At 42.2% G+C, this 26,088-nt stretch overlaps 2 protein-coding genes across 4 annotated transcripts in view; both read right to left on the bottom strand.

Annotated features, from left to right (window-relative positions):
- Positions 1-204: 204 nt before the first annotated feature.
- On the bottom strand, positions 205-4,613 carry GJD4 (gap junction protein delta 4; the record flags this gene model as incomplete). Its single annotated transcript, XM_084260004.1, has 2 exons — positions 205-1,385; positions 4,550-4,613. The coding sequence occupies 2 exons, from the start codon at positions 4,611-4,613 to the stop codon at positions 205-207; spliced, it is 1,245 nt and encodes a 414-aa protein (XP_084116130.1).
- A 19,124-nt stretch (positions 4,614-23,737) lies between these two features.
- The window catches only part of CCNY (cyclin Y), a 117,400-nt gene continuing 115,049 nt past the window's right edge, over positions 23,738-26,088 (bottom strand). For all 3 annotated transcript variants that reach the window (XM_084260041.1, XM_084260042.1, XM_084260043.1), the window contains one exon: positions 23,738-23,891. In XM_084260041.1, the coding sequence (XP_084116167.1) occupies positions 23,775-23,891 (117 nt within the window). In that variant the 3' untranslated portion in view covers positions 23,738-23,774. The remainder of the gene's footprint in view (positions 23,892-26,088) is intronic.

Here is a 26,088-nt window from a genome sequence, read left to right as displayed (position 1 = left end):
TTTGCATTTTCCAAATAACAGTTTCCTTATATTATCCTTAGAACTCCTATCCAAGTATTTTGCTTCCTCTTCAATGGAGGAGCACAGCATAGTAGCGTCTCTGCAGCATAACCTCAGCCAACGGATCCAGCTGAAACTACCTGAAACCTCCTCAGTGATGCAATATGTCCTGCCAGGGTCATAGGGTAGTGTTCACTCAGGGCTTTATACCCATTCTGACTTTTTGGACCTCAGGCAACTAGTACTGCTATAATTTGATTGTGAATCAGGGTTTTTTAGCTCAGCTGAAGGATAATACCCTAAAAGCTTGCTCTGAACTACAGAGGAAGAAACTCCAAGGTGAGACTTGATCTGAGGTCTCAAAGTCAGGGCAGTATCTTTAATGAAGTCTTGCTGAAGCCTGGGTCTCACTTGCCTGCATGTAGTTCCTTGGTGGTCACCAGCATGCAGGGGTTCTTCAGTGCTATCTTGCTTAGCAAGGTCTCCTGAGATACAGGGCTTATTGCTGTTGCTATTAAGGTTAGTGCTGGCAGTTTGCTGAGAGACCACTTCAGGATGAAGAACAGCCTCTTCCTCTTCAGAGAGAAGTGAGCAGGAGCCATCACTGGTCTGGCTGCTATTTGATACTGGATGGTCTTGATTTTGAGGTGGAGAAGAGCTACCATGCTGTACTGGGGGAAGATTTGAAGTGCACTCATTCTCTGCATGGAGGTTTGCCAGCAGCTTGTTCTTTTGTTTTCTTGTTGTCATTCTTCGCAGCGCACAGACAAGATCAGCAAGGCTAAGCAGGAAGGAGAGACTGCTGACCCCCCAGATGAAAATCATCATGATGGATTTCTCAGTGGGCCGGGAGATGTAACAGTCAACTGTGCTTGTACAAGGTGAATGGTAGCAGGAAAAGCGCTCGGGAACGAAAAATCCAAAGAGAAAATATTGCACAGCTGCAAAGGCAGCTTCAAGTAGTGTCCTAAAGAAAAGATGAACAGCATATGCCCCAGAAAAATTAAGAACATTTAGGTTGTCTGCACCACCATCTAATCTATTGGCAACAGCACTTCCACAGAGCTCCTTCAGGTCTCTGGGGCTTGATAAACCCTTATTCCCTCTGCATCTGTGCGCTGAACAGTGCACTCGTACAATGTACGTAGCTACTTTGTGCAAAACATAAATGCTGAAGGCAGCATAAGGTAGTAGGATAGACACAGTCTGAATGAGCCAGAATCTAAAGTGGGATACAGGAGAGAACAAGTCATAGCAAACATTGGAGCATCCTGGTTGCAGCGTGTTGCAGACGAAGCGCTCCTGCTCATCTTGGTAGAGTGGATAGCCTGCTAACACTACCACTGCCATCCGCAGCAGAATTATCAACATTAGCCAGATCTTTCCTAGAAGAGAAGGTAAGAAAAAAGAGTCAGAGCGCTGAGGAGGAAAGGCAAGAAGGTAATGTAGTGGTGCTCTCTCTATACAGGAGTCATTTGAAGAAATCGCCTCTGTAATCTGTCTCCCTTCTTAAAATCTCTGTTTTGACTGGGACTGAAACTCATGTGAAAATGTGTTAGCTGACACATTCCATAAGCTTCATCTAGACTCAACAGGGCAGGAGCTTGACATTCAATAATCCATGCCAACTGAAATCTCAGCCTAATGAAAACACTCTGAACATGTCCAAATCTGACAAAAAGAGTTCACAATTGAGTTAATAATCCCATTTCACTTACAGTTCTTTCTTGCAGTTGGTTTCAGACATCTGCACCTGAATTTTGTCCTATTTCAATAATATAGAACAGCTATCACAGTATGAAACTCTTCTAAATAAAAAAGATTGTTCCTTAACATAGTAGTTTTTTTCTTGGTCTTGGCCATGAAATCATATATGAAGTTTGCTATAACCAGCAACGTTTTTCTTTTGTGTCTAAACTGGTATTTACTAGTGAGCTACTTAACAGGTGCTACTAGCAAACTTATGCAAAATGTTCTACAAATGTACATTTGTGTGTGCACATGTACCCTGGTCATTTCCTTCTGTTGCTTTTTGGCTGCCCCATCCTGACCATGTCTTCCAACCTTCATTCACCCTGGGGCACAACTTCTCTCTCCATTCAGACCAAAAGCTCCCAACACCAAGTCAAGCCTTACAAGTCTGGCATTTTCTTACAGTGCTTGCTTCATCTTTCCCTGGATTCCTTCATATGACTGCTGTAGGTAGGGCTTGGTCCCATCCACATTGGTGGGAAAGATCCTTATTCCATTACACCAATAGCAGTGAAAGATCAGGCATTGGTACTCTACATATCAGATTTTTTGAATGAGACTGTTACTCATGGCTTTTTTTTTGGAGGACTTTGGGATGGGAGGACTTTCATAAAAACTTGGGGTTTTTATGAAAACTTGTTTGTAAAGTTACACACACTACTGTACTGCTGACAAGGTTATTTATTAAAAAAAAAAGGAACAAAGAAAAAAACACCCTTTTCCTGGGCACAATAGGAAGGTGTAAAGTCATGCTGTTATGCTGTCAAAAAAGAAAAATATATTCTGTACAAACATAGGGGAAAATTCGACACCTGAAGTTAGTTTAGTACTTGAATTTCTCAAGTTTCGTCTTGGGTCCTGTCACTAGTTCCATAAATGATTTTGGAAAAGTAATTTAATTTTAATAATCCCCTGCTTAATTTCAGGTATTTTTTAAACATGCCAAAAAAGAGAAATAAAACCCCCTATGTAGGAACAAAGAGGGAAAAAACCCCACCAAAATGGAAGAGTGATAAAGTGAATGCTGTGCTTTAGGACATGGTTAAGAAATGAGTTGTAACCACAGACAGATAAACAGCAAGACACAGTGACTAAAGAGAAGCATGTTATGTGATGCTGATGGTTGAGAAATGCGGTGAAAACCTCGAGTCATGCATAGTGACTGCACATCTCACATGCACACAAAGTTTTAAAGGCAGCCTGTGAAAGACACCAATGCACATTCTAAAGGCTTTCTAAAAATCCAGATCCCAAAGCATACTTCCTGCAAAATGCATGATTATTTACACCTATTGTCTTGAAAAACATTCCTTCCTATTTCCCACAAAGCTGTCTCCCTGTATTTGGTGTGATTTTGAAATACTCAAATACTTCCACAACACCCTCTTATACCTGTTACTGTGCCAAACATGCAGCTCAAATGCCCCGTGTAAGCCATGTGCGGCTACTAGGCTGATTTTGGGCCAGAACAGTAAAACTGCACTCTGAAGAGGAAAAACTTCAGCCAGAAAAAGGTTGAGGACACATAAGCTATATGGGAGATTGTCAGAGAAACCTGCAGCTCCTGGCCAAAAAATGTATTATCCAACCACAAACGAACTGAGGCCTTTCCGTTTTATCTTTAATCACCTGAACTTTAGTGGTGGCTTTTACTGTGTTTTCAGCTTCCTGCACTTTGGTGACAGGCTGTACTGTTACTCTCTTTTTGACACAGTGTGGGGCAATAGAAAACACCAGCTGTACAGTCATCAGTCATCTTTAGCAAGCGACGTTTCATACTTAGGTGGCTTTTTTTTCCTGTGAGGACCTCAAAGGGTTCTAAGCACATTAGTTAATTAAGCTCAAAATACTACATGCTATTTCACTATCAATTTTTAATTAGAACATGTGCAACAGGGAGTACTGCTTAAGAAAAATCAATGGCTCCTTGGGAAGCAGTTTAATACAGCATACATTTTAGAGGTAACCCCTCCACGCATCACCTTCCCTAATGACTCAGTCTTGATTAAACACACTAGAACAAGCCCCTTCACCGATGCCCCTACGGCTCTGTTGGATACTCCCTGCAATGCACAGCACAAACTACAGCAACTGTCTACAGCTGCAGGCGAAGGGTCTTTCAAAGGCCCTTGGATGTTTCTATTTGTCTCCCACTTTGCTCAAAGTAGCCCATGAAAGAGGAACAGTGTCCTATCTAAATAAAAAGAAAAAAAAAAAGAAGCAGTCAGGCACCTGTTAGCTGAGGGGAAAGCAACTGTATTTTGTTGGTTTGTTGTTTGGTTTGGGTTTTTTTCAAATGCATGCAAACTTTGTTCATAAAGTTTGAGAATTAACCACAAAGGTAAAAACCCTCAAACTTCTTCCTGTAAAAGAGAGGGGGTTTGCTTTTCCCCTTCTTTAAACTTTGTACTTCATCACTAAAGCTGTTGCATACATTCTACTGTTCACATTATATGATACAAATAAAATGTTACTCTGTGTGTTTTCATCATAATGTGACAACCATAATGCAGCTGTTAAAGCTGACCTGGAGCTCAGGCATCAAGAAGAGACAAATTTCAAAAGCTTGCCAGAATTTTTTGCATCAAGTTCAGAAAATACCTACCAGACAGCGAGTAGGAATCTGCTCAACAAGAGAAGAAATACATTAGCCACTTATATCATGCATCTAAATAACAAGTAATTGTAAGGATCACGGAGGCATAGCTACAAATTGAAGTTGGTTATCAGTAGGACACTTCAGGATATGGAGCAGCAAAGGAAAGGAGAGCTTTCCTTTGTGTTTTAAAGTACTTACCTACAATTGTCACATTATAGTTGAGTGTGACAATCAAAAATCCCAGTGAGTCCCAGTGCTCCATGTCTGAAACAGGTTCACACCACTTCCAGCTCCTGATGCCCTAAAGGTTTTGGCATTTCCAAGACAGACTGGACCTAGACAGGGAACAAAGGAAAAAAACCCCAACAAGGAATGTTTGGTAAGGTTCAAGGATGGAAACGGGAAACGCAGCCACACCAATGTACTGATGAAGGATTATTTTGATGATTTGAACAGGACTGTTGGCTTTGGATGTTGGAACAAATCTTCTTAAGGGTTTAACAGTTTGTCTTGCAAAAGGTCTAGCTTCTCAGATGCAATTGTTCCTACCTCTCGTGTGGATCCTCTGTCCAGACAACTGCAAGTAGACAAAAAACAACAGGAGTGGTCTCTGTCATTGTAGACTATTCTTACCCTCCCCGGGCATACCAGCCTCCTAGCATTGCTGAGATATTTCTGTGGTGAAAGGCAGGGAAAGAGGAGAGAGGGAAGGAAAGCACAGACCAGGAAATAACAGAGACCTCTGTCTCCTCACTAGAATTGCAGATGGATAATAGAAGGAAAGGGGATACAGAAGGACAAGCATCCCTATGTTTGAAAGGCACTTTCAGTTTAGCTTACTGGAAGCTATCCCATTGCAATTTCCCAAAGCAATTTTATTTTTAAAACACAGCCTCCCTGACAGCACATCATGGCCTTGTCAATCACAGCCGCACCAAATTTTCTCCTGTGTGCTGAGCTAGCCAGCAGGCCAAGCCTCCCTGCAGGCATGATGGAAAACTTGGGGTGCATAATAACATATAAAATAAAACAAAACAAATAAAAAATCCCCAAACAACAAGATGGTTTTCAAGATGTTACTAGTCATTTCCAATTCGTATCAGTTCTTTCTGCTTAAACTGCTTGGTACTCTGGGCATCACTTGAAAGATGCTGGGGCAGACTGCCCAGCAACCCAAAACCCCAGCAAGCCTCTGCAGCAATGACAGAGTGAGCGGTGTCCTCAGAGGTGTGTGCTCCGGGACTGCTCAGTGCAATTGTGCAGCATGCCCTTAATGCTGGGTGGCTGTGCTGTATCCCAGACAAAAAAGCATGGATGGAAATAAGACTCTCAGCTTCTCTTTCCTCACCTTCCCCCAGCTTCCTTGGGGAAAATAATCTACTATCATTTTCCACCCACCACTCAATTACTTATGGGATATTATCTGTTCTGTCCTTTCTAGTCTGTGCTGTAATAGGGACAAACTTAATATGGACAGTTACTGTCAGAATATCTTATCAACAGCCAGAAAAAGGAATCTGTGTGTGATATGGAGAAATGTAAAGTCGTGACAACCTGGCATCTGAGGGCTGCTGGCAGCTGGGGAACAGGTTTGTTACTGCAACCTTGCTCATGTGCTTCAACCCACGACTGCTCCTGGGTGAGTGAGGTGAGTTGGCTCAGGCAGGGAGCTGTGCGCTGGTACTGCAGGAGTGAGCTGTGGTGAGTGTGACCTGGCCAAGTTCTGTGACTGAACAAAACTTACCTGGGCAAAACATAAAACCTGTCATTTAATAAAGTGGAATGTAACTCTAAAAAGGCTGTTTCTTCCCAGCTCCCTGAACACAGGGTATGCGATGCCTCAGCAGAATATACTGAGCCCCATCCTAAGGAAACCCTAACAGTGGTGTGTGAAAGGATGACACTTCAAAAACTCCTTATCCATTAACTGCATAAGGAGACTTTTTAATTGCAGTAACAATTACAGGATTTTTCATAGAATTCCAGAATGGTTTGGGTTGGAAGGGACCTCAAAGCTCATCTACTCCCATCTCCTGCCATAGGCAGGGAAGTCCTCCATGAGACCAGGTGGCCCAAAGCCTCATCCAGTCTGGCCTTGAACACTGCCAGGGAGGGGACAGCCACAGCTTCTCTGGGCAGCCTGTGACAGGGCCTTATCACCCTCACAGGGAAGATATTTTTCCACTATATCTAGTCTAAATCTGCCCTCATTTAGTTTGAACTCATTATCCCTTGTCCTATCACTCCAAGCCCTTGTAAAGAATCCCTCTCCAGCTTTCCTGTTAGGTCCCCTTCAGGTACTGGAAAGCTGCTACAAGGTCTCCCTGGAGCCTTCTCCAGGCTGAACAACCCCCAAGTCTCTCAGCCTGTCTTCATAGTCTTTCTTGGCTTCAGAACTGCTTTATGTAAAATATTTGCCAAACAACCAGTTCTTCTGTTACCAAGTTGTATTTATGGTGTGTGATGACAGCTTTAGCTTCACTTTCCTCACACACTCTTTTTCTTCTGAGATGTGTGTGTGTGAGGATAAGTATGGGAAGGAGGGAAATCTGGATGAAGGGAACAGAGAGAAGATGCAAATGGCTGAGATATAAATTGCACTGAGATACGAAGGTATTCCTGGTTAAACATCCTTTGTCAAAAATAGAGTCAGGAATGCCAGGATGGTGGCAGGGTATGAATGCCCAGCAGCTGCATCCACACAATAGACTATAAATTGTCGCTGTCAATATTGCCAGTTAAAATATCCCTGCTTGTTCTTACTGTGAAAGACCTCTACCATTTGTGAAAGGAAGATAGCAGCCAGGGATTTAAGCCCCCAAACTGGAGCCCCATAGCAGGACTAGTCCAGATGACACCACCTGGTCCCTCTGCATGGATGAGCTGAGGTGGGATAACCCATTTTCTTCAAAAAAAAATAATGAAGAAACATCACCGTCCGGACTCACCTTGGCCTAACTCATCAGGTTGAGGGCTGCATTTCCATCAGAAAGCCCAAAGATTGTTTCAGCTTTTCCAGACAGCTCGTACTTTACTTCAGTCCAACACTTCTCCTTTTGGTAGTTTGTCCTTTTCCCAAATTCAGACTGGGAAGAAATCCAGCCTGCCTAGTCAGCCAGGACCCCTCTGAGCCAACTAGAATTTATTGCATCCAGAGATCTCTTTCGGTTGTGATCTTGAGCAGCTTGGTCAAAGAAAGGCAGGGTACATAAACCTTGTCAAGGTCAGGGCACAGCCTTGAGGGGCACTGCAATGACAAAAACTGCTTTTGAAGCACCAACATGTCTGTAGAAGAACAAACCACAGCCCACTGGCCTGCTCTGCTCTACAAGCCCCTTTCATCAGTCCAACTTTGGGCTCCAGGCTGAGGCAATTCTTATAAAGTGTTCAGTCTGTGCAAAAACATCATCTGTAGTTTCTTCATCCCTTCACTCAGCACCATCTTTTAAGCCAGGCTTTCCATCTAAGATACTCAAATTGTATCCAAAGCTACTCAGCATAGAGTTGTCCTCATTTATTTATCTTTAACTGTTCCCTTTGTTCCAAATTTTTCTGTAAAGACTGTAAGTGATTAGTGAGAGCAATATTACAGACATGGCTACGGAAGTAGAGTGACTCCAGCTCCACTCCACCAGTAGCTGGCATGGCACCACCTTCTACATCAGAGGACAAGCAGGTGGTGCAGAGCCCCATCCTTCCCTACATGCTCCAGTATAGAATCTCACAGAAAACCATTCCCACGCTGTAATAAAGTTTGGTTGTCAAATCTGTAAACTTGCAGTGAATTCTAATTAAATAAGAGAGAGGTAGAAACAGAGAGATGGTTTGAGTAAAGCTAAAGTTTGAAATCTAGCGGTACCTTTCAACATCTGATTTTAGAAGGGGTCCTAAAAGCCATTGGAAAACTTTCAGAGACCAACAATGAAACATAAGAAGATGCAATTAAATCTATTTTAAAATCCACAACTGCTGTCCACATTTCTAACTCCTTACCACAGACCCAGGGCTTGATCCTACAAAAATTCAGAGATGTGCTTCCATCACTGTGAGTGAGCCACTGAAACTTCCTGAACTACTGGAACTGCGTTTTACTGTAGACTTGTGTCACGTCCACAGACTAAGGCCAAGGTTACTTGGCACAAAGCCCAGCAGAGACGCTTTACCCAGACTTGGCTCAGCATGACATTCAGAGGTACTGTACAGTTAGCTTGAAGCCACTTCAGGGCTTCCCACTCCAGGAGCAAGTCAGAATCATCTGAACAATGCCACAGTCTACTTCACACATCAGAACATCCAAGAAGCTAGAGGTGTTCCTCTGGTATAGCAAATCCCAACCACATCTGTCTCACCCATTAACACCTACACTAACACCTTCTAAGTGTGGTGAAGTGGGAGTCAGCACAGCAGACTGCGCCCTACACAGCACCTGACAATAAAGCAACTTCCCACCAGTGGTTTAATTAATGTTAAGGCAAAACAGGTCAGCATAGAAGCTTCCCTAATACAGAAAGGGATCTGACATCTCAGTCAAAGTTCTTTGGCAGATTAGTATTTTTTAAGAAAGAAAACCCACAGATGTTTATCTAATACTTTAAAGTCTAATTTTAAAGTCCATTTAGAATTTTTCTATTAGCAAATATGATGCATTAGTGACCAAGCTTGCAGGAAATCTAGCTCTTCAGGTGATCTGTAAATTTAGGGAAAAATACTCTATTCAGAAAGGAGAGTAAACATCAAAATCAAGGCAATTAATCTTTATAGAATCATAGAATAATTTATTTTAGAAAAGACCTTTAAGATCATTAAGTCCAATTGTTAACTTGGCACTGCCAAGCCCACCACTAACCCATGCCCCTAAGCGCCACATCTACATGTCTTCTCAATACCTCCTGGGACGGTGATTCCACCACTTCCCTGGGCAGCCTGTTCCAGTGCTTGACAACCCTTTTGGTGAATAAATTGAATAAATTTTTCCTACTATCTAACCTAAACCTCCCCTGGCACAGTTTGAAGGTCTCTCCTGTTGCTCTATCACTTGTTACTTGGAAGAAGAGACCAACACCCACCTGGCTACAACCTCCTTTCAGGTGGCTGTAGAGAGTTGTAAGGTCTCCCCTCAGCCTCCTCCAGGCAAAACAACCCCAGGTCCCTCAGCCACTTCTCTGGACCCACTCCAGCACCTCAGAGTCCTTCTAGTGAGGGGCCCAGAACTGAACACAGGACTCGAGACTTGGCCTCACCAGAGCCGAGTACTGGGGCACAGTCACTGCCTAGTCCAGCTGGCCACATGGTTTCTGATACAGGTGATCTTATTTTTAAAACGGGTAAAATACAGCAGAAGGGTGAGGAGAGGAAGACAAACTGGCCATGAAGGACAATAGCACACAAGTAGCAGAAAAAGCTGCCCAGAACAAATGCTTTTATAAAAATCATTCACAGTGCACATGTGTGCACAGAGACACGTCAGCCTGCAAAGCAATCCCACAATGCCTGTGAAAGCTCACTGTAGCCTACACACAGCAAAGGAGCCAGCGTAGCCTGGAAACCCTTTGCTTTGTGCAGGCACGTGCAGTGCTGCACACTTGGCATTCCCTGGGAACTCTGTCCATCTGCTACTGGCATAATCACCACAGGTGGAACAGGCTCAGCGGCAGCCTCTCCCAAAAACAGCTCTGGGAGCCATACACAGAGAAAGCCAGGAAACTCTTACTCTGGGGTTAGAGCTAAGGAGCGTACACACACGTAGGCAGGGGAGCGGAGCCTGCTCTCCATCATGAAGTATTATTTGATGGGGAGTTTAAACAACATACTTCTACTCCCCCCTGCTCAGCCTCAAACCCAACCGCCCCAGAAGTTGCATTATGCAGAAGATCTTCCAGGAAACCTTCAAAGAACATGTTACCCTTCCCCTTCTGCCTACTTTCTACTCCTGGGAAGAAGATACATACACATGTGCTCAAATATATGCAAGTGTGTATATCTATACATGAAACAGTCCAGAAGGACATTCAGAAGAATGAAGGTCAGCTCCTCTTAACTTTTCATATTGATTGGACTTGAACTTGCTATCTTCCACACTAGTTCACTCATCTCCAGCACTTATATACAGTTCCTATAGTGTCCCACATACCTCTTCTTGTCTCCCTCTTCCTCTGCTAATTCAGTAATTCTAAAAATAAACTGTGTTTTACTGCATGCTCTTTGACTATGTAGATTTAGACTATTGTCTTCCTTTGCTTCAAACATACCCCTTTATTATAAATATTTGAAAGATCTGAAAGGGCATCTTTCCAAAGGGAACCTGCTCCTAAGAGGCCAACAAATGGAAAATGCAGCTCTCCTTCAGATCTTGGTTCAGCAACCTCGAAGCTATTCAGCTGAGAACTTCACACGTTTCAAGGCTGATCTGAAGGAAACTTAAGTAATGGGAGGTATATTTCATTCAGGAGCTCAGGGCCAATTTCTTCAAAAGTATTTAATTTTACTAAGTAGTAAGAGTACAAAGTGAGTCCATGGGATTTTCAAAAGCATGTTATTAATATCTGCTTAACTCCCAGTGAACTAGGTAGCTGCACCAGCACATGACATTACTACTGAAATTTGCTCTGCTGTAACTTAAACAAACAAACAAACAAAAAGTAGTATAAGAGTTGTTCCAGCTATTTATCTAACTTTTGCATTTTACCTTTGACACCAAGATTTACATCTACATTTTTGCCCAGCGCAAATGCAAATCTGAAGGTCTGGAAAGCTTTGGGATCCTGTATTTCATGATGAAGCTGGTGAACACATGTTCATTTCATTAGTGCTCAACACCTGACATTATGGAGAGGCTGAGCTCTTGGTTCAAGCAGGTCCAAACCTAGCAATAGTCAGGCAAACACACGGTGTGCTGATGTTGTGGAGTTTGTTTAAATAAGAAAAATGCCTTAAGTAATTAGGAAATAGTTTTAATAATAAACAAAGGATGGCAAGAATATCTTTGGCTGACTCTGCTTTAAATTCAGTACTTACATGCTACTGCTTCTCAGTATCAAGATTTGTAGAGAGCAACTAGAGATCCCTGTTCTCAACATGAACAACAAAAGGGGTTATTGTGCCTGTTCTGGGTATCAGTAAATAAATCTGTCATCTTAGATTTAACATACAGGCAGCCGCTGTGGAATTAAAATAAGAGTTCTTTACACCTTCTTGTATTTCATGGCTGATCATTTTAAGAAACAAAACCTATACTGTTGTCTCTGCTATTGAACATTGACACCGCTCACTCTTTCACTAGGGACAGATGAATTGCAACGACGTGGTCATTCAAACCAAACACTGGGCACCATGAAGGAAACACAGAAGTTGAAGAAGGGACCTGCAAAGAGAAATGACTTTTCCCTCTATTTCACATACAGTTTAAACCTCAGGAAGCACCGCAGGCAGTACGGAACATGGGTTTCCTCTTGCGTGTGAAGAAATGTCCTTTTCAAGTTAAAATCATTCCTAGGCAGAAGTTAAAAGGCACATTCTCTTAAAGCTCATCTATGTCTTGAAAATACAACTTTAAATTCCCCCAAAAGCTGCATCCTGTACATGAGAAAGTCCTTGCCCAGGCAAGCATTTCTGCCCAGAAAGGACGTGTGCTTTTATTATCCTGTTTCACTATAAGAGACTGTGATCTTGAACTGCATTTTAAGAATAATCAAGAAAAAAGTCTAATACTCCTCACAGTTGCTGCTCACAACTTAGTAGGAGGAAAAAACCGTACATTTCGTGCATCAATATCAGGATGTACAAGTTATTGTATGTACATCTAGCCCCAGAACATCATTTACAGGACAAGAGAGAAATGAGTTTTTGAACCTCATCTTGACTTTACAAGACTTAATCTTAACCTGTGACCTGCAAACAGTCTGTTTATTTAAGTTTAAAGTTGCCTTGTAAAAAGTCCTTTAAACAACTGGCAGCTAAGCCAACTTCCACAACACTGGGAAAAACTCCTGAATTATAATTTCAAATTATAATGTAAAATTCTCTCCTCCCCCAATCTTTGCTTTACAACCCAAACCTCCTTTGCTGGGTGCCTACGGTTTCCACGCTTTTTGTTTTGTTTTCTCCCCCAGGGCATTTTTAAGAATCATCAATAATGAACTCAAAACACACTGGGCAGGACTGAAGGAATTCCCCTGCTAAACAGCAAAAGTATTTGTACTTCTTGTATTACATCAACCAGGACTTCTTGATTTAAAAACATCATAATTTTCAGTTTTGTGACTCAGTCCTTAATAAAATGAATATGAATTCAACATCCAACTCTTTTATGCTACTGAAAAGTTTTACTGTGACCCCAACAGGGTAATGTGGATCCTGAAGGATTCTAGATCAGACAAGACCCACCAAGAGCAGCTTTTCCTGCGGGACCCCATCCCCAAACCAGGCTGCAGTTGGGGCCCCACCAGCACCACTCACCTCCCTGGGGCCAGCTCCCAGCATGGTCCAGGGGCAAGGAGATCTCACACGGTTGGTACATCATCAAACATTGCATTCATCAGCAGCAACAAGGAGATTTTTCCAGGAAGGTAAACCAGGGCATAAATGCCTAAGAATGCCAACTGAGGTCCTGCTTCAGGTCCTGGTTCAGCAGGGAGAGACGAAAGACAAACTGTCCCATTCTTGTGTTCATCCTGCTGACCGATAGCGCTGGTACACATAATCCTTGGCTTCGTACTGGCAGTGGCTGTTTTTATTGGTAGCAGCTTTTTAGTTATTAAAGCTTTTACAATCAAAGCTCTTGGGAATGCACTGCTGCAGACATCTCCCACTGGCTCATTATTGGAGAACTGCGTGGAAAAACCAGGCATTCCTCAAGTCCTATGTGGTTCATGCTACTGAAGGAGATCAAGAAGCACCACAGCTTCTTAAGACACAGTCTGGGCAAGAAAATGTGCAGTAAATGCTATGAATATGATTCCACAGAATATACTGGCAACTTTACCCATGAAAGTGTATAAAAAGTCTTTCCCTACCATCCCTATTAATAACATGATTGGGTTTGTTTTGAGATGGCAGTTTGACAGGCTATTTTCTGTGAAACAGCAGGACTGCTGATCAAGTGCCGTTTACTGACCGTTCTGCCAGCTGTGCCCAGGACAAGCACAGACTAAACCACCCCACGTTTCTGGACTTAGGCTTCTCAAGCATTGTTCTGATAGCAGCTCCCCCCACACACTCCCCTGAAACGGCAAACACCTCCAGCCAACCCAGCGTCACCTCAGGAAAACCCTTCAGGTCACCTGAGCAAAGTGATTTTGCCCACTCCAAGATGTCAAACAGCTTCCACCAAAAAGTCTTTTAGCATTCATAATGGAAATGGATTTCCCTTACTCCGGCAAGGCAGGAGCACAGTGTGCAAAGACAGAACAGGCTATTAGATCAGTCTATTGCCTCTTCTGCGTTATGACAGATGCAGTTTAATCTACAAGATTGTTACCAATTACTGTGTTCCTGACACAATTCAGAACTGTCCTTGTTCTTACAACTGGCCATGGATATTTACAGATATATTCCCTTGTGAAAGACACTGTGCCTTTTAACTGCTGGCACTATTTCAGGTTCCCTATTATTTTTTGTTTCTTCTATTTGTTACATTTTGCTGTCTTCTCTTTTTGCTGCCTTCATTTCTCTTAATGGGAAAAAAATTATTTAGGGCATCCAAAAAGTCTTATGGAACATTTCAAACAACAGTTAAGCACTTTAATCCACCCATCATGTTTCATTTCTGGGAAACCAGTTCTACAACTTACCAAATACCTGCATCCCTGAATGTAACTGTATTCTCGTACGCATAGGACAAATGAAGTTATGTCTTTCCTTTATTGTTCATACTCAATTAGCTACAAAAATAAACACCTCTGAAAGGTTTTAACATCTTACACATTTGAAAATCAGCAAGAGTCCTTCAGGATGTGTTCAAACTGTATTCCCCCACAGTAATGCTGTTGTTTCTCCACACTGGGGAAGTCAGGAGGACCTGAAGATTTTCACTTTCTGTTTAACGTTATGGCTACTCACATGCTGTCTAACGCTCCCTTTGGTGGCTTGCAACAGAACCCCCACGACACCTCTTTCTGATCTGGAGGAGTTACTGTCCCAGGTGTGATGCTCATCAGTAGGTAATGGCCATTTTCACTTCAAGTAACATGCACCTCATACTCTTCCTGCCTTCAGCAGCTATACCATTTATCCCGCAGGTTTAGAGTTTTCAACCCCTCTGAGACTGACAAAGCAACTGTAGTTAGGCAAGAGTGCCTGAGGGGAGGTCAGTGTGCCAGTTCAGCTCTCGCTTTGCTCTTGGGGCTGGTGTTTGTAGCACAGTCACACTTGATGGGACATCCATCTTCCCTGGACTTGAACTGATTTAATGCACAAAACTCACAGTGCACATGTCCTGGTTTTGGTCAGGATGGAGTTAACTTCATTTGTAGCAGCGGATGGAATGTTGTGTTTGGGAGTTAAAATGGGAGTAGTGCTGATAACACCCTGATGTTTTTAGTTACTGTCAGACAGTCAAGGACTTTCTCAGCTCTTCGTATTTCTCTATTCATGAGAAAGGAGGGGCGAAGCCAGGACAGGTGGCCCAACTAACCAAAGAGAGTATTCCACGCCAGTTACGTCCTGCCCAGGATATCGGGGGCTGACGGGAGGAAGGCCGAGGGCGGCTCCGAGACGCGCGGTTCTTGGGGGACGGTCGGGTTCTGGGACGGCTCTGGGTGGCATGGCCTGAGTTGTGGGCTTGGTGAGAAACTGCATTGTGTAGCAACAGCTTCATATATTTTTGCTCTAAAGTCCTGTTAGCATTGTTATATTGTATCTTTCTGTTATCTTAGTAAACTATCCTTATCCCAACCTACGGGCCTCTTAGTTTCTTGGTTTTGGGGTTATTTGCCCCTTCCCCTTCCTTTTCCCTTCCCTTGCCTCTCACCCCCCCCTTCCCTCTTCCCCTGCTCTTTTCCTTTAAGGAGCAGGCAGCTGCATGGATCTCGGCTCTCAGCCGGGGTAAAACCATGACAGCACATCATTGAGTATGTGCAGATGGACAAACCAAAGAAACCCCCCCGGCTAATACTCCTGCCCTGCTCTGAAGTAACTGCAGAAATAATATTTCATAACTCCTGATGTAAGCTCCAAATTCAATGTTAAACCTCGGAATTCAATCCAGGGTAACTTCCATATTTAGTAACACTAAGTGCTAATACGAGTATCGGCTGCTGCAGCGGGAAGACCACCAACTCAGGTCTGCTTAGAAATGCTAGGAGCTCTAGCCAGCTTGGGGGGGGTCCCAAGACCCCTCCCCCCCGGTGACAGGTACGTCACAGCAGGCCAGGTGTGCACAGGAAGATCTCTGCAGTTGGAGCCAGAGGGAAACAGCTGCCAACACGTGTTAGGCTAGTCAGGCGTCAGAGCTGCCCACTCCTACAGACCCAGTTTCACCGTGTACATAGGCTGACAGCACAAACCAGCACAGATCTGCAGAATTAATGTTTTCAGTGCCCAGGAGAGGGAGCTGGGCCACAGCTCTGGATTTTATTTGCAAAGATAAGGTGAGGCATTTATGGCGTGGCCGCCGTGGGAAGCACTAACACCTCTCCTGCTTCCAGGAGAGTGAGGGTGACAGGCTGCCCAGAGAGATTGTGGAGTCTTCTGCCCTGGAGACCTTCAAAACCTGCCTGGATCCGTTCCTGTGTGATTTAGCCTGGGTGATCCTGCTCTGGCAGGGGGGTTTTACTAGGTGATCTTTCAAGGTCCCTTCCAACTCCTGACGTTCTGTCATCCTGTGATTCCATGGGCTGGGTGCCAGTGCTCAGCCCACAGACATTTCCCACTGCCCTGAGAGATCCTCTCCCCTGCTTCCCTGCATTTCCATTTTAGATTGCATTTCAACCCCACTTCCTTAGGAGCATACCTCAAGGCTTAAAAAGAGTTGATGGAGATTTCTGTTCAAATCCCAAGCTATTCCACACTCCGGAGAACGCAGCACATGCAGCAGGAGGTGCTGAAACACTTTTTAAGGACACTTCAAGGAGAAGAAAAGCTAAGGGAAGAAAGCAAAGCTCCAGTTTTCCTCCCTGCCCCACAAACCTCTCAAGTCTTCAGTCTATACTGTCATTTGTAAAAGATTCACTGCTCATAGCACAACATGAAGGGGACGCTTCCCCAACCCGCAGCCTTGTATCACTGGCTTTACCTATTCTTAGTAAGTCGAAGAATCCAGACAAATGCATTCCTGTAGGGTGCAAACAACAGGTTCAGATGACAAAGAATTGCTTTTGCTAGTAGCAACTGCCATCAAAATTCCTTACGTGATGCAATTAAGGCAAAAGATAAATGCTCACATGTGTACTCACTGAACTCGTCAAGGAAAATTCAGCTTCAGCCTGAAATTATTAAAAAGAAGTATCTAAAATGGGAAAATTAGATGCTGATTTGGAATTTGTTTTTCACAGAAAATTCACAATTTATTTCTTGCCCTGGTTTCTTTTCCTAAAAGAAAAGTCTTTTAGAAAAGTTGAAAGGAAAATTTTACAGCTGGGACCAGGTGTCTATCGCCACAGCTCCAGGTTCAGGTCCCTGCATGCTTGAGGAGCAGAACAACTTTGCTCTGCCACATGCCAGCAGCAGAGCAGAACCAGAAATGCCTTTCTGATGTACCAGAATGGCAATGATTTCACAGTCCAGATTTCTCACAGGTCAGAAACACTGACAATGCTTTCACTGAGATTCAGAAGTAGATTTGCTATTAACCAGGGACGCAGAAAATCGGGCCAGTCCTTTGTTCGCTGAAGCTCAGTGTCAGGGTGACACGACCAGCATTTCTCTAGATGAAGTCAAGACTGCTGCTCTATACTCTGCTGTGTTTATTTCTCTTTAGCTGAAGGAATCATTGATCCAAAGCCATAAGCCCAAGCAGATCTGGAAGATCACTTTACCTGACAGTCCTCAAAAAATATTGAGGATGTAACCAGCTGTTTTCCTATGGTACCAGAACTGGTCCTCTGGTTTTTGAGAGGTCAGATTTAGAATTGCTACCCAATGAAGCACCATTAAATGACACATTCAGCCTGTGAACTCACTCCTGTGACAGAATGTAAGGGGCATACTTGTTGGCACTGAGAAGTTAAATATTGGATGTTTCGAGTTCTGGGGACGATGGGGATATTTAAACCGTTTTCACCTTAGTCACTTTGCACAACATACAGAATACAAAATATAATTGTGATCTCTGATCACAATTCAGTTACTGTAACTACAGCAAAGGGCTTTTGGGGGAATGATGGAGATATATGTCTGCAATTCTTCTTGCCCTCGCACTCTGTGACTTCCAAAGTTACCCGGTTGTTACTGGGAGGTGTCACAAGCAGGAGACTCTCTTTACACAATGTTCACACTGGTAAAGCCCCACTGCACTGCCAAATTACCTCTAGTAGCTTTTGTTCATAACAGGACCTCTTCTATGTTCATTTTTTGAAAGTCTGCCTCCAAGTCTTTTTTATTCTATTCTGATACTTGATAAAGCATACTAAGTTTTTGCATACACAGGGTGACCTGTAAGGCAGCAAAAGGAAGAGGATCTAATTATTTAAGTAAGGTAGGTGACCACCGATACCTTCCCCCACTGCTGGACTGCATACCAACACTGAGATGGCACTGCAGTTCTAACGCACGATAGTCAAAATTATTTGGTGTATTTCACGTGTTGCTTCTGTGCCTTTTGCTCAGTTCAACCTGGTCTTTCTGCTGGATCTACAGCAATGCCATCTGCATAATCTGCCCCACTGAAGGGAGACAATCCCCCCTCAAACTCCTTCGCCAAGAAATCTGACATCATCATGCTACTTGAAGTATAATCAATGCCTTTCGGTACTAACACCACACAAGTTACAAATAGATTTGCCTGTCTTCCTGGTTTATTTTAAAACCTAATTCTGCCTTTTAGCCCTTCAAGCACACCAATTCCCACCTTTTTGGCCTCTCCTTTTCCCACAGGAGAACACTTAGCTTGCCCAAAATACATGAACATATGTGGTCACAGGATGATCTGTACTGTTTAAACGTAAAGCAGCAAGTGTGTCACAGCTGCCAGTTCCCGAGATACTGTTTCCATAGAGAATCATTGAGAATCATCTACAGTGAAGTGGAATAAAAACCCAGAGGCAGTGAAGCAAGAAAACATACAGGTAAGAGAAGAATTCACTCTAGACTTAAGCGTGCTGCAGAATGTCTTACGTGAAGGAGGTGCCTCACTCCAATGCCTGGTTAGCAAGGCCTTTGCATCACATAAGTCTTCATCTCCCTTCCCAGGATGTGCTTCACTGTCACTGACTTCAAAGGGACCAGCAGAGATTTTCTAGCTTTTACTGCAGTAGTTACCACATTGCCCCAGTCCAAGCATCAGAGGCACAAAGAGAAGGTCTGAAGTTCAATTTTGTAAGTACACGAGGTCAATTGTATAAGTCCCTTGTGACACTGTGTTTCACAAATAACAATTTTTGACTTTTTGTTGGTATTTGTTGCCGTCAATCTGAAGAGACCATTGACATCTTCACAAAAGACACTGTCCAGGGCCTTCAGTGAGCTTTACAAGCTCTTTACAGGGTATGTGGACAACTCATACAGGAAACAGATATACTGTCAGCTATCATCACACCAAGAAGCTTCCTTAGCATATCATCACCAAAGAGGATCTCCTGCTACAACAGTTCAAAGTCTCCACTGATAATGCTGAAACACATGACACTTGGTGTGCAAGGCATGAAAGAACATCATCCTTTTTCTTTTCCCCACGTAAAATTACATCAGACAAACCACCACAAAAGGAACACAAGAAACAGAGTCCAGTTGTACTGCTCTGCCACCTGACTTTCTTCAATCTGCCATCCTGTTGCTTCTTTCCTTACTGGGAATAGCCTGATGACCAAGCCCAGGCAACTGAAGACAACTCAAGCATGGCTTTTTGTGCTAATGCATTCAAGTCAATTCCAAGCTGTGGTTCTGGGATTCACCAGTCACTTTTTGTGGCTTCTCATAAGAGGACCCAGAGAAGCAGGTTCATACTCACCATGAACCAATCATTTTTGGCATCATAATCTCTGTCTGCTGCTGCTTTTTGTTTCCTTATGATCAGGAGCTTTTCTTCTAAATATTCTTTCCTTTTTTTAAAGCCTCTCCTCTAAGTGGTCACTACATTTCTTCTGTCACCTCTATTCTACACAACCCAAACATCAGTTCTGTAATTTCCTCAAGTTCAGTTGAAGAGAAATAGAGAAAAGACACTCCATGTGCTTTGGGTGTAGGTTGTAACAGTTCTGTACACATCTAGGTTACATTCACAGGGATTTGCATTTGAGCTGCTGTCTCAGAAGCTGTTAGGGACACCACGTGGGTGCTCCACTGTGGAGGGAGCCAGACAATTTCAACAACTGTCAGTTCAAGTAAAAAACCTGACTAATTCTGACTACAGAACTGTGTTTGGAACAGAAGCAAGGGAAGTGCTAGAAGTTGGGCCGAGCGGATTCCCTGACCGCAGAGCAGCAGAGAGCAGAATGTGTCTGCGGTGGTCGTGCAGCACTTCAGTTAGCAGCTTAAACACGTCACTGGAAAATGCAACGTTCACTACCAACAAAGGACAACTGTAAATAATTTGTTGCTTCAGCTGTCGAGGCTTTGGTTTTTTTCTGGTTCTGCCCTTTCAATTCCGCTGCCCCCTCCCACATACTGCTATTTTTATATACAGCCAACATTACCAGATGTCACTTTGTCATCTGCCACCAATACACCATCACCCTTTTCTGATGGATGAGGCTTTTGCTACTTCTCATCTTTAGGTTGCATCTAAGGTTTCTGGCATCAGGAAAGCCCAGAAACAGAGAGAGAGGTGTTAAAAAAACAAAGTCTGAACTAAGACTTCGTAAATGTAAATAAACAGTTCTTCCATCATGTTTTGTGTTTACATAAGAACTAAGCTAAATAAGCTAAGGGAAACTAAGCTGTGTGTGCTGATCTCTCTCTCCCAAAAAGAATAAATAAAAAATACAAATACTGAAAAGGATACTGTTACCCTGCGATGGGACAGGGTTTTGTACGTTTTTAGCAACAGAAAACACGTATCATTCGAAAGACTGTCAGGGTCTGGGGAAGGTGGAAAAGGTGCTTTGACTTTTTCCCCTCTTTTTGCACTGTCGCGTGACTCCACTGCTCCTGGTCCCAAAGAACAGAAGGTTACATGTTAAAATTAAATAGAAACAAAACCCAAAGTATAAAGAAGTCTGCAGGTGGAAAGAAGAATTAGGAAAACGCCTCTGGGCTGCAGAAGGCTGTATGAATAAAACCCCTTACAAGACACCTTTTTCAAACATTCATCCAACCACCAATGCAGAAATCACCAAACGAATGGCCAACTGGCTCAACGTACAAAAATAATTCATTAAGACAGCGATGCTTGAAGGGACAGGTTTATTACATCTCCTACACTTTTTTGCTTCTGAGCTGGTGACCAAAGCAATAATGCAAACCTTAGTCCCGAACACATTTACAGCAAATTTAGTTTCAGGTTCTGAAATGAAAACCACAACGTATCTGTGCTGTTAATTAAAACAGTACTTGATTCTCTTCCTCTCTCTCATACCCCGGGTGCTTCTCTAACCTTGCAATGGCATTTTCCATACAGTAATGTAAAAAACTACCCTAAACACAACATAATCCTAAATAATAATTCATTTTTAATTACATGGCATAGAATACCTTGCAAACAAAAGACACTCATTATGATTTACTGACAGGTATTGTATTTTTTGGCAACCCTGGAACAAATCAGAAGAAAAAGCAAAGAATTACTCTATAACCATGAGGGAAAGAAACATCTGTCTAAACGGAGAGAATTCATATGGCAAAACTTAAAGAAAAAATCCACACTTACAGCAGATTTTCTTTTTTAATTCTTAGTGCAAGAAACATAACCAAGTTAATCACAGAATCAGTACTAATTAAGAATATGGAAAATTCTCCTATACAGAGGTAGAGTCCAGTGCACAAGGCTAAAACGATATTCAATAGTCTAAACAAGACTGAGCCAGGTTTTACGGAATCCACTTTTTAAAGTATCAGACTGTATGTACATACAATAAATAGACTATACAATCTTTAGTTTAATAAACTTCACAAAAATTATAGTAGATGCATTGAGATCTTTACATAATCCAAAGTTCGTATCTCTATCACCCAGAAATGGATAAAACCAATATTCCTGATATCAAGTTAAATGGAAAATAGTTTAGCAAAGTGTTGATAAATCAAAATATTTCACATATTTTAAAGCCTAAATTTATGCTTATAATAGATGAACCTCAAATGCTCTGAAAATGTTCCTTTTGATACTATCTGTAAAGAGGTTTCAAATGCTGTAATTTGCATTCATATTGTTACAAACACATTCCTTTACATTCCATGTTCAAGGGAAAAATGGACTTGGATACTCACAGTTCTGATGCATTGGCACAACAAGAAGTGATGAGAATCAGATTATTTTCAAGGCCCAAAGGACATCAGGAGAATTTAGGGACAAAACCTTCATGTCTCAAACTACGCAAATCACATTAGAAAGTTAACAGAAAACTGTTTGGTATTATTACTTCAGTCCTGCCAGTGCCTCTCTGCCCGGAGGCATCCGATTAGCATCGCACTGGAAGTCAAGTGTGCATCTCTGGGCCCCTAGGTTTGCTACAAGCCCATAGGGCTTAATAAAACAAATACAGAATCGTTCGGGTTTACCACAGTAGTGCATAAATCAGGGACGTCTGCTGCCGATCGTTTCAGTGATAGTCACACAGAAAGGATTTCAGGAACCAGGAGGTTTTGCCTGGATCTTTCTAAACTGTGCAAAAAAAAAAAGAAAAAGGGGGGCGGGGGGGAGGGGGGAAGGAATCACCCTGGGGCATTAAAGGAAATATACTGACAAGTTATTTTCCATAAAAGGTTCTTACAAATTCCAAGGGGGCAACAACGACAGTAAGAGGGAACTAGTAACAACAAGAGCAGAGCTTAATAATCAGAGTTGAAAATGACGTTCACAGTTCACTTACTTTTAATTTCTATAAGCACCTAGGCTGAAAAACACAAGGGTTTGTATTTTAGCTTCAAAATCAAATCTATTTGTGACATATACCTTGTTAGGATTTCCATTCTGCTCTTCTACAGGTCTTCTCACTGGAACAACTTTTTTTTTTAATGATTTTTTATTTTATACAAACAGATTCACTTTGATTTAAAGTAAAGGTATAAAAATTGAGAATATTGCTTGCAACGATGGACCTGGAGGTGAAGGAATGAACTGGTCAGGCCATACAAAAAAAAAAAAAGTAAAAAGAAAACGAATCTCCCTCAAAATGAACTCTGCTAAAGTTCTAATGCTATGAAAATCTGCAAAAAGGATCACAAGATCTGTTGCAAATTTCAGAGATTTGGCCCAAGTCTTATCATCGTCATTTGAACACTTTAATAACTGTATCTTTATATTAAGGAAAAATAAATGATTCCAAGAACTCAGGAAGGCACACGCACCCCAGTATACTATAAATAAAACACATCATGAAATTACGAAGATCTTCTGATCCCTGTACACACTTTTGGTTCAGCACTATGGTCAAGTTCTCTCTTTTGTAATACAATAAAAGGCATACAAGAAATATAGCATATGCATAATAATTATGAAGAATAATGCTAATAAAACAGCTTACAGAAAAAAGTGCAGTGAAAAAACCCAATGCTATTTATTCAGGGGCTTGTGCTACTGTAAATACAGACTTTGTATTTGCTGCTGTGCAAGGGGAAGAATTTATCCTGGGGAGCAGCAATGAGGAATGCAACAAACAACAAATAATAATAATAACAATAAAAAAAAAGAGATATTAAGAGAAACCTTTAGGATGGAACTCTCCCAACTTCATTCCTCTAGTGCACAGTCATCTGACTACATGGTTTGTTTTCATGCTGCCATTTCTTTTCATGAGTACAGCGTATTCGAAAATGGCACAGTTCTTAAATGTTTTTCTGCCTCTACTGCATTTTATTGTTTCTTCTTGCAAGCACCTGATTTGCTGTTTCCTCATGAAAAGGGTAAAGCTGTTAGCGAAAGTGAGAAAAAAAACATTGTCCATCTTCTCTCTCGAACACCGAATTCTCCGTTTCTCCTTCCACTCGGTATTGTACTCGTGTGCTACACAATGGGGAGGCACTGTAAAGGCAGCTTGACAGATTTAAAAATAAAAAAATCAAAAGTCTTTGTTTTGTTTTTTTTTTTTCTTTAGCCCCCTCGCCCCCCCAGCCCACCCCCCAAAAAATGGATGGATGAAACAGTACGTCCGTGGGAATATTCCAGTCTCCTCTGTTAGGAGATAATAGCGGGAGACCATCTAACCACAGTCAGATTGTCAGCACTGACTGACCGTTTCTTTGTGACTTTCCTGAAGTCCTTGTATTTATCTTCACACAAGCGGGAAATGGCCTGAAAGGCAAAAGAACAAAAAAAGCCTCAGTTGTGCTCACCAGAGCTGTGCAGGTAAAATAAAGATAAAAGCAGATTCCTATGAATAGGTAGAATGACAGAAGTAATTTCTTTAATCAAAAGAGTGAAGAGTTGTTCCCCAAATCCTCTTTCTCATGTCATTAATCTTCAAAGAAACACACTGACATTTCATTGGACACCACAGCTGCTTCTGAAGGACTCAGGGAGCGTATTCCAAGCCTTTTTTTTAAAACACATTAACCATCCCATCTCACCCAGGTAGCTGACAATCCTAGCCCACTGCTATACAGTAACCCATACATAGCACATAACGGGTGAAAAAGCCTTGTAGTAATTACGTTTTTCTCCACTGACTAATGGTCTGGCAGAACATTCATCCTGTTTTGCTTACAGAGCTGACGTTGAGAGTACTCAAGGTCAAGTTAAAAAATAAGATGAATTAACCTAGTATTTTTTTATATATTCAGGAATACTTTGAAGTGGTGCCTTAAGATGGGACGCTTAATAAAAAGTACCATACAAGCAAAACAGCCGTTTGATTACATCAGGAGGCAATACAAATAAATGGCCTGACTCCACTGAACATCTTTCTCTTTCTTGATCTTTACTTTTACAGCCCAAGTTGCAGCAGTGAAGGGTCCTCTAATTTTAATAGTCCTGCAAAGACCAGAGGCAGGGATGACAGAAGCAAACAATTTATGCATCTGAGAGTAAGTTCACCTACTGCTTCAGTCAAGCCAGCCAAAAAACCAAACACAGTTAACTTAATAAAAGATTCACCAACCCCCCCCCCACCCCCCCCCAAAAAAAACCCCAAAATAATACAAGCACTGCCACCATCCACAAGAAACAAGTTGCTACTTTTCAGTTGGAAACAGAATTTCCTTCTTTTAAGAGCATTATTGAACACAGTTTTCCTTCTTGGTGCACGTGAAGAGAACAGAATAAAATAACAGAAATATTCCTGTTGCTTTGCAGACTGTAACTTAACTCACTTAAAACTGCTTAATGAGTGGTTTGGTTTTTTTTTAATGGACTAAGAAAGTTCATGCAATTCCATCAGATTTAAAATCCAACAGATGAAAAGAGTTTAATCATGGAATAACGTGGCAAGACACAGTTTGGCAAACAGGTATACTGAGGTGGAGGCTCAGCTTCTTTCAGCTGCCAAACCAGGCTATTACCTTAGGCATCGAACAGCCAGAGGAGGTAATTGCTTCACAATTGTCTGTTTCACAGGAAAATTTCTGTTCTGGCACTTGGTCAGACAAAATGAAATTTTGCTTGGAAGCAGCACTTGATATTTGGCATCTCTAGTCTGTGGTGATTAATCATATGGATAAGAACACAAGGACCGCTGCTTGAAGCAATCCTCTATCTAATGTCGCCTCTTCATTTGCAAATAATTTACAAAATTGACATTTCAAGCCTATTTGGGAAGGCAGTGAGTCAACTTTAGCATAGCACGTGGGGAAACAAGACAAAACCAGAAAATTGTAAATATTTATTACTGTCCTTCATATAAAATAAATCCAAAAAGCTTACAAACACCTTCCTGTCATGGGATAGTTTCTTTGCTTTTATTGCTGGAGAACGAAACCAATTTTTGACAGTTGCAAGGGACCATTTCTCATAGGAAATCAAAACATTCTTGAAACCAGCAACACTACTCAATCACGTGGATTTTGTTGGATGTGACTGCAATACCTGTAATCAGCTAGAGAAATGCATACTTATATACTCTTCTGTTGTCCTCTGCTGAATAACATGACCTTAGGTGGGACTTTGTCATGGGTGAAGGGGGTTGGTGAGGAGAAAGGAGCAGGGAAAGAGGCAATTTTAGCTGTGTGCATATGTTTGTGCAGGGCAGGAAAGCAGCGGGCCTGGCTGTGGCTTCAGTGCTGGGAATACACAAAGCCACACGACAGCGGGTGCTGCAACACCCCCAAAAACTGGACAAACTGGAGAGAACTCATCTGGGACAGGCAGCGCTGGGTCTGGAAGGATTATGTATAAGGAAAGAAAAAAAATAAAATCAGTAGAACCACGAGAAGTTGTGATGATGGGGGTTCTCCTTAATTCTTGGAGAAAGAAAAGAATTGGGTTATTCCTGACAAAAGAGTAGGGGAGTTTTGCTCTCCCTTCCTTTCTTGGCTAAGTGGGTTCTGGACATGCA

The sequence above is a fragment of the Gallinula chloropus genome (genome assembly GCF_964237585.1).
Source record: "Gallinula chloropus genome assembly, chromosome: 2".
Taxonomy (NCBI): domain Eukaryota; kingdom Metazoa; phylum Chordata; class Aves; order Gruiformes; family Rallidae; genus Gallinula; species Gallinula chloropus.
The sequence above is the reverse complement of the archived record's forward strand: the minus strand, read 5'-3'. Positions and strand labels throughout refer to the sequence as shown.